Below are 15,187 nucleotides of genomic sequence, written 5' to 3' on the forward strand. Positions count from 1 at the left end.
TATTGAAATGGAGTGACCTAAACACAGTTCTCAGTAATCACTGAATGTTGTAATCAAGTACTTTGTGTTTGTAAACTATCCCTCTCCTGTTCAACATTTTAGGCTGCGTGATTGTGGTCTAACAGAGGAAAGTTGTTCAGCACTTGCTACAGTCCTGATATCAAACCACATCCTAAAAGAGCTTGACATGAGCAACAATAATCTGCAAGATTCAGGAGTGAAGAAACTCCAGAACGGATTAGAAAATACAAACTGCACACTGGAAAAACTAAGGTGAATCGTTGATTGATTTTAATAGTAACAATAATGGTCCTACTTTACATTAGGTGGCCTTAACTACTATGTACTTACATTTAAATTAATGATTTAGTACAATGTACTTATTGTGTACATACATGTTTTTACATTGTATTTATATATTTTTTAAAAACTATATGTAATTACATTTGTAATTAATTTCTGTAATTTCCACTGTTGAACCAATCCTTACACCCTAACCCACCCTTAAACCTACACCAAACCTGTCCCTAACCTTACCCATTTCCCACCTTAATAGAAGCAAAAGTGTTTTGCAATGCAATATGACCACATTAAGTACATTGTATATATTTTTTGATGTAATTACATAGTTATTGTGGTCACACATTATAATATGTGGCCTTAACTATTAAAATAATTAAAATTATTTTGATTAAAGAAAAATACTGTAGTAAGCAAAATGAGAAGAACTAACATGCTTGCGTCAGATGATTAATCATGTTTTTCTCCTCTAAAAAGAAGTGGGGAAAAAAAAAAATATATATATAGTGCTTCGCGAAAGTATTCATACCCCCTTCTCTTTTTTTTTTTTTTTACTTTTTTTTGTTTACATTTTGTTGTTGCAGCCTTGTTAAAATGCTTTAAATTACCTTTTTTCCACATCAAACTACACTCCATACACTATAATGATTTGTGAAAACTTTGCAAATTTAATAAAATTAAAACACTGAAACAAGTACATTGAATAAGTATTCAAACCCTTAAATCAGTGCATGAAGCACTTTTACATCCTTAAGTCTTTTTTGGTATGATGTGACATGTTTTGCACATCTGCATTTGGCAATTATCTGCCATTCTAATCCTCGCCTTTTCCCCTTTCAAGCTCCATCAGCTTGGATGCAGCCAGACACACATTTTAAGGATTCTCCAGAAATGTCTGATTGAGTTTAAGCCCAGGCTGTGGCTTGGCCATTCACAGAGTTGTTTATAAGCCACTCTTGCTGTGTGCTTAGGGTAATTGTCCTGTAAGATGATGAACCTTCTGCATAGTCCGAGGTTCTGAATGCTCTGGCCTAGGTTTTCATTAAGGCTCCCTATATTTTGCTGTGTTGAGCCTTCCTATTACTCTGACAAGACCCTCATTCCCTGCCACTGAAAAACAGCCCTCATAGCATGAGCCTGCTACCTGCACACTTTACTTTTAGGATGGTACTCTGTAGGTGATGAGCAGTGCCTGATTTCCTCCGAGCATGATCTTTGTAATTAAGGTTTATCAGACCAGAGAATCTTGTTTCTTATTATCTAAGAGTTCTTTATGTACTTTGTTGCAAATTACATATGGTTTTTATGTGTCTGAACTCTTCCCAAGATCTGTACCTTGATACCTCTGTGCTCCACAGGCAGTTATTTTGACCTCAGGGATTGGTTTTTGCTCTGATATGCATTTACAGCTGCTAGACTTTTTGTGAGAGGTCTGTGCCTTTGTAAATGATACTTATTTAAATGAATGCCACAGGTTAACTTCACTCGAAGTGTAGTAACATCTACAAGCGACGTGAATATGTAGGGATATGAAGGGTATAAATAATTACGTAAAGGAATCATTTAAGTTTTTTTTTTCTTCTAATAAATTTTCAAAGTTCTTGCAAACTGGTTTTGTGCTTTGACATGATGTATGGAGTGTAATTTAATGTGGAGAAAAAGCAATTTATAGCAGTTTAAAATAAGGCCACTTTCTCAAGACACTGTCATTAGACATTTTATGATATTAAATCTCTTTGTAGAAACATTTAATTATAAAATACATTTAAATGTAATAAATCCTCTTCTGTAGACTTTCAGACTGCAGTATCACTGAAGAAGGTTACAAAGCTCTGGCTTCAGCTCTGAGATCCAACCCTTCACACCTGATAGAGCTGGATCTCACAGGAAATGATCCTGGACAATCAGGAGTGAAGGAACTCATTGATTTACTACAGGATCCAAACTGTCAACTGAAGACAATGAGGTATGATGTGATAAAGTAATACAAAATAAATAATGTTCAGGTAAATTGTTTATAAAAATTAGGGATGCACCGATACCGATACTGGTATCGGTTTTGGGTCTGATATTGAGCTCCTGTACTCATCCTCGTACTCGTTAAAATCCCTAATACCAAACGCTGATACCACACAAGTGTGACAAGTGCATGTCCAGACAAAGAAACATCGACAACAGAACAACAAACAGCAGAATGGAGTCATTAGAGGTTAAGGATGTATGTAAGCAATTAATATAATGTTAAACATTCAGTAATGCCTGTATAGCTGATGTGCGCAAGATAACTGATAGCTGATAAGCAAAGCACACAGCTGGATTGAGCGTGCAGGGGTGCATATGCGCAAGCTTTTCAAATGAATGTCCCTTTCTCACAGACATCACTGGAAAGTTTGTAGTTTGGTCGGATATGTCAAAGTAAGGAAAACAATGCACAAGTTATTAAATGGCAGTGTGAGTGAGAGAGAGAGCACACTCATGTTGCGTATCATTTATTGATGTTCGCTCACTTAACATACGCGTCATGTGAATTAAAACTAATTCATAAATCTAAAAGAAAATGTATAGGTGCATTCACTATGACAGGGCTCTACAGTGTGACCATTACACTCGTATTTGCGACTAAAAATTACTGCGTGTGACTGTGAAATAATACTTAGGAGCACCATGTGGGACTGACCCGATCGGCATATTTGTGTTTGCGCTCAGGGGAGATTTAAAGGTTTCTATGTGTTTTTGCAACGTTGAGTAATGTATCACAGACATGCCTAATGAATCCTTTCATAAATAAAGTGTAGAGAGACTGATTGTGCAGTATAGACAGTTGTTAATTATAATAGAGCTTTGTGATATCGCAAACTAAGCTTTTACTCATTTTTAAGGGAGTTTGTAAATGAGATATTGATTTAATACAGCAGTTAAATAAACAAAGAAGTTATCATTAAGTGACTTACATTGCCTGATTTTGCTCTATTTCGTCGTTAAAATTAGTCTGAAACAAATCACAACTGAGCCGCTGTGCATCTCCATTCAAGCAGTGTTTCGTTTATGAATGAACGTGTGTTTGTAAACGAATCTAGTGAAATTATTCAATTTCCTATTCATAAAGACAGTCACTCGCTTTATTCCTGAACGAACCATCCGTTCGAACGAATCAAATGAATGAAATGAATCAGTAATTAAATCTGTGTCTTGCCCCCACCTGATGGCAGTTAATTAAATCTTTAATATTTCTGTATTAAAAAATGTAGATTTAAAACATTAATCTCAACATGAATTTAGGAATTTGATTGCACTCCTGTCACCTCTGAGCATCATTAAGCAAATGAAAAGGTAAAAACAAACGTTAAATTTACAGTAATAAGCCACTTCAATGGAATAGCTCTAATGCTATTGAATTAAAGATGATGTACCATAGAGCATAAAATGAACTGTGAAAGTAACAAAAACTTGTAAAATACTTTTTAATGGGCATAATTAACTGTAGAAATAACTGAAGGGATATACAGTCAAACCGAAAACTATTCAGACACCACATGTGGGTACGGGACACTAGTTCATTTAAATAAGTGAGCATATCTAAATAAAGTAAACTGTGACATAATATACCCAAAAAAGTTTAATACAGTGGACTACCACTAAATTGATAATTTGGGACCAACAATTATAAATTCAGTTTTGCATATACCCGGTTAACAGCATGCCCAGGAGACTACAGGCTGTTATTGAGGCTAAGGATGAACCTGACAAAGTGTTGATAGTTGTGTATATATTGTCATACTAACTTGGTTGATTGTAATGCACTACGTACCTTCCTATTAAAGTAATCCAAATTATCAAGATGAATTTGTTCTGACACATTTGAACTCTTGTCATATTTTATTACCCTTTTCTAAACCATAGCTAATAAACTGTGACAATGTGAGACATTGTCAAGGTGTCTGAATAAGTGTAGGTTTGACTGCGTCTATTTGATAAAATGAAGTTAACAAACTACTATTACACATATTATTATAGTTTCTGTACCCAATATTTTACTAATATACCAGTAAATTTAAAAATATCGGTATCGGTATTCGGGAATCGGTAAGTAACAAAAAAAAAAGTATTGGTATCGGGGGAGTACTGGAAAAAGTGGTATCCGTGCATCCCTAATAAAAATATTTTAGGATTACAATTTGTTGCAGTAAAGTAAATCTAATATAAACCCTTAAGAGTTTCAGAACCGTTTTTCACCAAGTTAAGTAGAAAACCAAATTTAATCCTGCTTCATTTTCCCTTCTGTAGGTTTTTGGGTCCTGCTGCAGATGAAGCATGTCAGTATGTGACTGGAATTGTGGGTAAAAATCCATTATTCCTTAGAGATCTGAATCTGAGTGAATGTGAATTAGGAAACACACGGATAAATCAGATCGCCGCTCTGCTGCAGGATAAACACTGTAAACTCAACACGCTGATGTAAGAGTATATATATACATATATGTATATGTGTGTGTGTGTTTTATCTATCTTTTCTAAGAGATTTTCAGCTGTCAACTAATACATACTGGGAAACTGAATGTATTTTCTCTTTATGCAGTCTGAATAACAGCGGTATCACAGAAGAAGGTTGTCGTGTTCTGGCTGCAGCTCTAAATTTAAATCCATCAAATCTGAAAGAGCTGAATCTGAGTAAAAATACATTAGGAAACTCAGGAATGAAGATTATTTTGACTCTGTTTAAAAATGTACAGTGTAGGCTGGAAACGTTGAAGTAAGTATTTTAAAAGTGTATCCCATTAATTACTCTTTATAACATGCATTTGGAAGGTTCACTTAATTTTACTTTTGTGGAATTTCCAACATTTTTGTGGACAGATGTTTACAGCATTTCACCAGATTCGTGGCAAAGTGTTTATAGTACTGTTGTGAAGTAAACACAGAGACTTAAAGTGTCTTCCCTGTGCATTTTTTCACTAAAACTAAAAGGTTGAGGGTTTTACATTTTAAGATAATGAAATAAGACTTATTACTACATTATAACTTATAACTGTATCATTCCATCCAATCTCCAAACTACTTGTTCAATTTTATTTGAAGTATTTAAGCATTTATAAAGTATTTTACTGTAAAATCCTAAATATTACTATTCAAAGTTGTATATTGTTTTAATTTTCAGTATGATTATCATGCATATCTCATATTGGTGGATTAAAAGTAGCAGCTAAAGCAATAAGTTGCGTAATTGTGTGTGCATATATAGCCTAATTTTTTTTATCTGTTCTACAGGTTAAACTGCATCAGTGTTACAGATGAAGGGTGTGCTGCTCTGGCATTAGCAGTTAATTCAAACCTCAGAGAGCTGGATCTGAGCGAGAATCAACTAGGAAACTCTGGAATAACTGAAATCTCCAGTCTGCTGAGAAATTCAGAATGCACACTGCAGATACTTGGGTCTGAATTTTAATTTAAACATGATTTTAAAATTTAAATTAAAAAATGTATAATATTTTTTTTACAACTTTCGTTGTAAGGCTAAAGCTCCAACTGGTCTTTAAACTGGCATTGTGTAACTAGGAAAAAGTCAGCAATGTTACTTACAGTAGTGAAAAACATGTTTATGTAGAAAGATTTATAAAGCATTGACAAACATATTGCACTTTTGAGGTGCTGGGAAATATAAATATCCAGTTGGTGTGAGGAAAGCTAATACTAATAAATTCAAGTTTTGATCTTTGTTGTTTGTCTTTCTGCAGACTTTCGAACTGCAGTATCACTGAAGAAGGTTATAAAGCTCTAGCTTCAGCTCTGAGATCAAACCCTTCACACCTGATAGAGCTGGATCTCACAGGAAATGATCCTGGACAATCAGGAGTGAAGGAGCTCAATGATTTACTACAGGATCCAGACTGTCAACTGAAGACACTGAGGTGAGATGTACTGAAATGATACAAAACAAGTGACATTCTGTTGAATATAAATACAAATATTACTTCACTAAAGCAATCTTTCGTGTCGAGGTATATTAAAAATAAACCATTTTTCTCTGTTATTTTTTTTATCACACCAAGCTTAGTTGAATTGAATCCTGCTTCATTATCTGTTCTGCAGGTTTTTAAGTTCTCCTGCAGATGAATCCTGTCAGGATGTGAATAGAGTTTTGGGTGAAAACCTGTTACTGCTGAGAGAGCTGAACCTGAGTGAAAGTGAACTGGGACCTTCAGGATTGAAGAAACTTTCTTTGGTATTGCAGGATAACCACTGTAAACTCAACAAACTGATGTAAGTTTTATTACTAATATGATAACTTTTAATGTTTTTGAATTTGCTGCTCAGTGTGTTTTATGCAACTCTCTGTAAATGTTGTTTCTGCATTTTCTGTTAACACAGTCTGAATAACAGCGATATCACAGAAGAAGATTGTTGTGTTCTGACTGCAGCTTTAAATTCAAACCCTTCAAATCTGACAGAGCTGAATCTGAGTGGGACTAAAGTAAGAAATTCAGGAATGAAAATATTCTCAACTCTGTTTAAGAATGAACAGTGTAGACTGAAAAAGCTGATGTAAGTATTTTAGTAAGTGTGTAAATCAAAAGCCAAACACAAAAAAAATAAATATTATCATGCAGATCTCACGTTGGTGGACTAAAATTGCAATAGCCAAAGCTACAAGTTGCATAATTGTACGTATCACTCATTTGTCTTTCTCTCTTCTACAGGTTTAATTGCATCAGTATTACAGAAGAAGGTTGTGCTGCTCTAGCATCAGCATTTAATTCAAATCCTTCAAACCTGATAGAGCTGGATCTGAGTGGAAATAATCTCAGAAACTCTGGAGTGACTGAAATCTCCTCTCTACTGGGAAACTCTCAGTGTACACTGCAGATACTCAGGTTTGAATTTAGGGAATTTAAAAATGAACAGGACAATTTGGACAGTAATATATTATATTTAAATCAATGTTGCATTTAGTTGGCACAATTGTAAATATCATAATCTGAAAAAATGTAATTTGTTTTTACTAAGTGAGTAACTGAATACATTTGAGACTTTAAGTTTTTGGTTTTCCTATAGACTCTCAAACTGCAGTGTCACTGAAGAAGGTTATAAAGCTCTGGCTTCAGCTTTGAGATCAAACCCTTCACACCTGATAGAGCTGGATCTCACAGGAAATGATCCTGGACAATCAGGAGTGAAGGAGCTCAGTGATCTTCTAAAAGATCCAAACTGTCAACTGAAGACACTGAGGTGAGACATGATCAAATAAACAATATATATGATACGCAGGCTCAATATTCATACAAAATATTATTTCAGTAATACAATAAGCTGTAATTGGATGCATCTAAGGTTTCTGTGCTATTGGTGACAAATGTAAGCACAGTTTAGTTTTGGTTCAAGCTGCAGTTCAGTTTAAATAGACATTATACCCAGCAGGCACAAAACATCATAAGATGTTAATATTAGGTTAGATTTAGGTCGTGATGCCAGGTGACAAAGATTCAATGTCTAGCCAACGTTTAAGGACAAAGGTATTTTGACGTCCAATAACGATGTCAAATGACGTTGATATTTGGTTGATCTTAGGTTGTGTTGGAAAGTGAACAAAATCCAACGTCAAGCCAATATTGACGTCAAATACTGACATTTATTTGTCAGTTTTGGCAACCAAAATCCAACGTCTGATGGCCTTTATAGTGGTTGGGGTACAATGTCAATCTGACGTCATGTTGACGTCCTGTGCCTGCTGGGTAGATGTGCTTTTATTCAGAAGTTTGGTATTAACCTTTTCTGAAACACATTTAAGCCCATATTCTCAACATTGTATCACTCTACATCAGATGTATGAGTCTCCAGTTCTTCACAAACTGTGTCTATAAAGGTCTTGATACTAATCAGATTGTTAATGTTTATTGTTTATGTAAGGAACATGTACTTTTCTTATAGTTAGTCCACAAGTTTTGACGCGTATCTTTCCTGTTGAAATGCTTTACTCAGTCCATGAAGTCCTTTTGTTTATTTTCAACATTGAACATTTTAACATTTTAACCTGGGCTGTTTTTTTTTTGTTTTTTTTTTACTGTAAACGAGACAAACTTATATCTAAAAGCAAAATTACGACAAACGAGCCGTTTTTGAGATTGACCGTGATTTAGTTTTGTGGTCAGTGGCCGGTGAATGGGAGAACTAGGGGCATATTTTTGAGCGTATCAAAATCGATATTTTTACAACACTAAGAAGGCTCGACACACCATGAAACTTTGCTAGAAGTATCGCCTGGGTCTCTACACATGAACTCGAACATTGAGAACATTGTGTGTGTACACAGATTTTACTAAAAAGAATGTTATTGAACAACTCACTTTCACTGTTTGAGTCTCCGTGCGCGGCCGTCTTGCCAGTCAAGAGGTATCGATCTCCGAATGCGACGTAATGGTAATACTGAGGAGAGTAAAGATGGATAGCTCCTAAAGCATATTTCCATATAAATGCACGGCTAATTCTTGTTTTGTCGCAAGTGAAAAACAATATTAACCTTCTAGTTGTAAAAAGAGCTTCATATAAGAAAAATGTATATATAAGAATCTCGCATTCGGAGATCAATACCTCTTGACTGGCAAGACGGCCGCGAGCGGACACTCAAACAGTGAAAGTGAGTTGTTCAAAAACGTTCTTTTTAGTAAACTCTGTGTGAAAGCACCCTTACTCTCTTGTATATTTATGGGAATCATATTCCAAGCAATAAAGTATAGTCTTTTTCATCAATTTTGTTTGTGGACGCAGTATAAATGTGATACTTACTCACTTGACTTGTTTTGGAATCATGTCTTACATTAACAAGCTTTTCAAAGAAAAAACAAGGAGTAATTACTATATACAGGCTAGATCATTAATGATTCACTTTCTTAATGAAAAAAGTGTTTTTATATATACCTAAGGGTTTATTGATAAACTGCCCCTTATTGTTTACACACCCTTGAAAGTTATGTCATTTAGTGTGTGCCACATTTTCATGCTATCACCATCATCTTATTTTTTCTTATAATATTCCCTCTTTTTGATATAATAACATTTTGTAACCTTAATGTCGCTGTCCATATTTGTACTGAAAATCAGTATTGTACCCTTCTGCTCCTCATGACATTTTCCCTATAACACCGTTTCATTAAAATAAATACTTGGATGTCAAAAAGTCATGTTTTTTATGTTCAAAGTTAAACAGTAACTAGATCTTGTTCCAGTTCTGTCTTAAAATGTTTTGTATGGCAATGTACATTTAATATAGAATTAAACTAAATCCTACTTTAATTTTACAGGTTTTTGGGTCCTGCTGCGGATGAAGCCTGTCAATATGTGATTAAAGTTCAGGGTGAAAACCCATTACTTCTGGGAGAGCTGAATATGAGTGGACATGAACTAGGAGACACACGAGTGAATCAGATCGCTGCTCTACTGCAGGATAAACATTGTCAACTCCATGCATTGATGTAAGTATCTTACATCATTTAACATGTATTTGAAAATGCAATTTTCCCATTTGTTTGAGCCAGAGATGTCACAATGTTAAGTGTTCAAATTAAACAGGCCATTAAAAAACACAAATACTCATAAAACGGCATTTAGCTTTAAACAGTAGGCCAAGTCAGTTTGATCTTGGGTCAGTAATTGTTGCATTCATTCATTATTTCAATCATGCATTTGGAATAGAAGTAATGTTTCATAACTGCTGTTTGAGAGAATTTCAGTCATGCAAATGATCCAAATCCGCCAAAACCTTAGATGATCTTCATAAATCAAATTCATTGTCTCTTCTCTTTCTGTCTTCAGTCTGTGTGGATGCAGTATTACAGAGAAGCAGTGTCTCATCCTGACTTCAGCTCTGCGTGCAAACCTTTCACACCTGAGAGAGCTGGACCTTAGTGGAAATAAAATAGAAAACAAAGGAGTGAAGCACATTTGTGAACTATTGATTGATTCACACTGTAAACTGGAGAGATTGAGGTCAGTCACATTCACATACAAGAATCAAAATGCTCAAAATCAATTCATTTAAAAAAAAAAAAAAAAAAAAAAGTACCTCATCGCATTCTGAACAGCCCCAGTATTTTGCGATCTGGTGAGGTCAAGATGATCTTTTTCCAGTATAAAGAGTTAGCTGCTTCTGTTTTATGTGATACTTTCTCTTTTTCCAAATGTAGGTTTAGAGACTGTGATATGACAGATGAAGGTTGTTCTGCTCTTACTTCAGCTCTGAAATCAAACCCATTACACCTGAGAGAACTGGACCTGAGTGAGAATAAACTGGAAGACTCTGGATTCGAAAACCTTAGCAATCTACTGATGAACCCACAATGCAAGCTGGAAATACTAGCGTTAGTAATATTATACTGTATAGCAGTTACGGTGGGATTAAAGTGACTGTTTAGTTACAGCTTACAGTATTTAAAATGTAGCACTGCATTTGTACTGCAACTGTATTTCTGTCACATTTATTAGCATATCTAAATATAAATAGGACTGGTTTTATACATGTTCTGCAGAGACATTATGAGATTCACATTTGCTGCAACAATGAATACAAGACAAAAATACATTTATGTCTGCTGTTTAAAAAAATGAATAATGAGAAAACAACAGCTTTTTGCATCCAAAGCTTAAAAATCAATTAACAGCTTTTCTTTTGCTCTTTTTTTATTAGATCAAGTATCATAATCATTTTCTTTTCTGTTTTTGTTTCCAGACTGTTTAAATGCAGTATTAAAGAGAAGCAGTGTGTCTTGCTGACTTCTGCTCTAAAATCAAACCCATCACACCTGAGAGAGCTGGACATCAGTGGGAATGTACTTAAACACACAAGAGTGAATAAATTCTATGATATACTGAAGGATTCACACTCTAATCTGGAAAGATTGAGGTGAGGAACATTCATGTGCAACAATGAAATGAGTGTTTTTGTATTTTAATTTAACAAAATAAAACATTTATTTGTCTCATTTCTATGAATGCAGGTTAAGGTACTGTGCTATAAAAGCTGATGATTGTTCAGCTCTGACTTCAGCTCTGAAATCAAACCCATCACACCTGAGAGAGCTGGCCTTAAGTGGGAATGAACTCGGCCAGTTGGGAGCGACAAACCTCAGTGATCTACTGATGAACCCACAATGCAAGCTGGAAAAGCTAGAGTTAGTATCATTATACTGTATGCCAGTTACAGTGTGATTAACTTTTATTATGCTATTAGTTAGAGTGAAAAACAAACAAAACTTATTTCTGAAAATAGCTAGCGTAACATGAATGACAGTAGATTATTCTGACAGTTATGTGTTTTAATTTTTTTTTTTTTTTTTTTTTGCAGGACTAATGGTACTTTTCATTAAATCTGTTTTTATTAATGCAATGGTAAACTAGACTCTAAAAAAGATGTACAATTGTAATTCTAATACAAAATGTTAATCTTGTATTTTATCTTAATCTACATTTATATTCACAAACTTTCTATGTGCAAGTGTGTACATGCTCCAGACTTGGGTTGTAATTTGTATCCTCAAGTCCTGGTTTATGGTTTTATAATTAAGTTTCCAGGTTTTTGGTGGAGTATAAGTGACATTATGGTGTTTATTCATGATGCAGTTAATTTAGATATGAACTTAACATTTTCTTTTGTCTTTAGTTTGTGTAAGTGCAGCATTACAGAGAAACAGTGTGTCATCCTGACTTCAGCGCTGAAATCAAACCCTTCACACCTGAGAGAACTGGACCTTAGTGAGAATCAACCAGGAAACTCTGGAGTTGAAAACCTTGGTGCTCTGTTGAGCAGTTCACAATGCAAGCTGGAAAAACTACAGTTAGTATCATAACACTGTACAAAAACTTGCATGACAATGAATTCTGACAGATTTAAATGGCTTCTGTAACATTGATTGTGCTTTTCATGAAATCTAAAAGTGTTAATAATGTTTTTGGAGGTTTGCTTACGAAGTAAACGCAGACTATTGTGATTTATAATAGCAACAGTAACAAACTACATCGGCATGCAGTAAAGATAACTTGACTTTGCTTTCTTCAAACCACTAAAACGACATTGAGATTGTGATTTTCACAAGTAGGAATTCTACAGTAGGATTGTAAAAAATAGTCGTTTGAAATGTTCAATCAGTTCTACAATTCACATATTTCTATATCTGCAGTACATTGTTTTTAATTCACAATTCATTTGTTTTGTAATTCTTCTGTAATTAGGTTTTTCTCACATGGAAACTTAACATGGATATGATTTATTGTCTTTTCTCTTTCTGTCTTTAGTCTGTGTGGGTGCAGAATTACAGAGAAACAGTGTCTCATCCTGACTTCAGCTCTGTGTTTAAACCTTTCATACCTGAGGGAGCTGGACTTCAGTGGGAATAAAATAGAGAACAAAGGAGTCCAAATCCTGTGTGACATACTTAATAATTCACAGTGTACACTAGAGAGATTAAGGTAAGAAACATTCACATACAAGAAAGAAAATGCTTTTTCTCAATATCTCATGAAGAGTCTAAGTTCACAGTATATTTGTGGAAAATTCCTATTGTGTTTTGATATAAGCAGAGTGTAAAAATAAACACCTGACCGTAGCAAACAGGTGATAATTTCATTAGCTTTAAATGTGCAGTGTTACACAACGAACCTCATGAAACAGTCGTGAAAAAATGTGTAAATTAAATATGGCAGAGTAAACAACAGTGGGGTGACTGTATCAAGAAAGTAAAAATAATTTTTCTTCCTCTGTCTGCTTGTCTTTCTTTTTCTAGTCTAAATGACTGTGGCATTACAGATGTTGCTTGTCTGGCTCAGTCTTTGGCTGAAACAAAAGCACTGCTGTTTTTAAAAGAGCTTGAAATGAGTAACAATAAAATAGGAGACACAAAGAAGCAGCTCAGTGATGTGCTACGAGACTCAAACTGTAACCTGAGGTGAGTAAACAATTTTTAGTCTTTATTGAAGTCCACTTCAATACTCAGAACCTTGTACTCAGAATAATTGAAATATAGTAACTAATTTTAAACTTGTTCTATTTAACACCGTTGTTCTCTTCTGATTCCTCGTTACAGCCTGGAGACGGAACATTTGCTCAGCTGGAGAGCTGGTGTGAACTACATTGGTAGCTTTAGTGGGTGGTTAACATCCTGGTCTAAAGCTCAGGAGGAATCTGTGGAGTCAACAGAACAAGAAAAGTCATCATTAAATTAGGATTTCTCCATTTAGTACTGTTATAAAAAAAAAAAAAAACAATGACAAATTTACAGCTAAGCTAAACAAATCGAAAGTTTACAGGTGGAAAAGGCTCAAACCTTCAAATGAAATAATGCAGTATTAATAGAAACACGTGAGAAATGTTACGTTTATTTTTGAACCTCATTCAGACTGTCAGGCCATATCCGATTTTTATGCAAATCCAATCATATTTAGGTAGTCTAAACAGCAATGAACTACATGAAACCCGATTTGTGCAAATCTGTTTCAAGCTACAATATGTGGTTTGGAATCCTATTCAAATCGATTCCTGGGAATCCGTTTCAGTCTGACCGGTCAGATTGGATTTGTCGAAGATTTTTCATGGTTTCATGCCAAAATATGTTTTTTTTTTTTTTTTTTTTTTTTTTTTTTTTGCCCGCCCAAACATACACACTGGCTAAAGTTCAAAAAGCTAAAAAAGCATAATAGGACTCCTTTAAGATTCTATCCGGATATTGGGCAATCTGAATGAGGCTTTAGTTTTGTATTGAGTCTACATCATGACGTTTGGATTGAATTCATCCATAATGAAGTAATTAGAAAATAGCTCATGACGGTTATTTCAAGTCATACAAACTGAAAGGCTAAAATGAAAATTTAGTAACTGTGGGCTACATATACACGGGTTCAAACAGGTCCTATCAGTGTTTTTTCATATTTTTTCTTACACTTTATGTACAAAATATATTTATTTAAATTTTTGTAATTTTTTTTAAGTTTCGTATCCTTATGTCTCATAATGAACTAATATTTCCGTACATAAGACAATGCTTTGAATCTTTAGTATTTGGCCAGTTGACAGCATTTATGTACCCACAATTTCCCGCATTTGAAGTTGTTGCTTTCACGGTGCTTTATGCTTAACATGCATTGTACTATATTATGTATTGGCATATTGTAAATCTAGGATCATATACCTAATTTTCTATCTTCATTCTTCTCATACTGTGTAACTTATAATCATAGTTTTATATGCAAGGCTGAACTATACCTCCTATGTTTCCGTTAAGAACTGATCAATAAGTACATGGTGCAACTGGGAACTGAAAGGTATGCTAATGCTTGAGCAGGCAGCGAAGGAGATATATAGTAGTGATTTCTGTGTTCTGAGCTGCTACTTCTCTTCTCATAGGGCATTTCTTCTTACACTGACTAGTATTGACCTTAATAAAAGGCTATTGATCTCCACCCTGGACTCCCTGTCTCTTTATTCCGAAAACATTCTTGGCATCACAAACTGGATGAAACCTGTGTGCTTCTTCTGCATGTTGCTGTTTTTCAGAGGAAGAAAACCTGTGAACCTGCCTTGATGTTCAGACCAGTGACAATGGCCATGTTTAACCTGGGTAGAAGGCAGCCTTCAGAGGTCACGAGAGACTTGAGCTCATCTCTCCACGTGTAGTGAGTACAACCGTTAACTGCTGATGTAAGATAAAGAAGGGAAGAGTTAAAGTATAGGGTGGAGGAATCTGTAAAGGGTAAAATGTGCTATTAAGTTTCCTATTAAATACCATAAAGCTGCTTTGCACAATTTGTATGGCCAAAAGTGCTATAGGTGACTTGACTTGACCTGGCTAGAAAAGAGTTTGAACATTCCGACACATGAGGAGAAGCTGTTGAAGAAGTTTGAAATCGA

General features: G+C 34.8%; 1 protein-coding gene across 1 annotated transcript in view; it reads left to right on the forward strand.

Annotated features, from left to right (window-relative positions):
* Window positions 1-14,739, forward strand: part of LOC141338727 (uncharacterized) — a 228,224-nt gene extending 213,485 nt beyond the window's left edge. The window contains exons 19-36 of the mRNA XM_073844341.1: window positions 103-273; window positions 2,093-2,266; window positions 4,585-4,755; window positions 4,877-5,050; window positions 5,566-5,730; window positions 6,033-6,206; window positions 6,388-6,558; window positions 6,996-7,169; window positions 7,351-7,524; window positions 9,594-9,764; window positions 10,105-10,278; window positions 10,476-10,649; window positions 11,018-11,191; window positions 11,286-11,459; window positions 11,948-12,121; window positions 12,580-12,753; window positions 13,068-13,229; window positions 13,368-14,739. Coding sequence (XP_073700442.1) covers window positions 103-273; window positions 2,093-2,266; window positions 4,585-4,755; window positions 4,877-5,050; window positions 5,566-5,730; window positions 6,033-6,206; window positions 6,388-6,558; window positions 6,996-7,169; window positions 7,351-7,524; window positions 9,594-9,764; window positions 10,105-10,278; window positions 10,476-10,649; window positions 11,018-11,191; window positions 11,286-11,459; window positions 11,948-12,121; window positions 12,580-12,753; window positions 13,068-13,229; window positions 13,368-13,506 — 3,064 coding nt within the window. The 3' untranslated portion in view covers window positions 13,507-14,739. The remainder of the gene's footprint in view (window positions 1-102; window positions 274-2,092; window positions 2,267-4,584; window positions 4,756-4,876; window positions 5,051-5,565; window positions 5,731-6,032; window positions 6,207-6,387; window positions 6,559-6,995; window positions 7,170-7,350; window positions 7,525-9,593; window positions 9,765-10,104; window positions 10,279-10,475; window positions 10,650-11,017; window positions 11,192-11,285; window positions 11,460-11,947; window positions 12,122-12,579; window positions 12,754-13,067; window positions 13,230-13,367) is intronic.
* The last annotated feature ends 448 nt before the right edge of the window (window positions 14,740-15,187 follow it).

This window comes from Garra rufa, chromosome 7, assembly GCF_049309525.1.
Source record: "Garra rufa chromosome 7, GarRuf1.0, whole genome shotgun sequence".
NCBI classification, from domain to species: domain Eukaryota; kingdom Metazoa; phylum Chordata; class Actinopteri; order Cypriniformes; family Cyprinidae; genus Garra; species Garra rufa.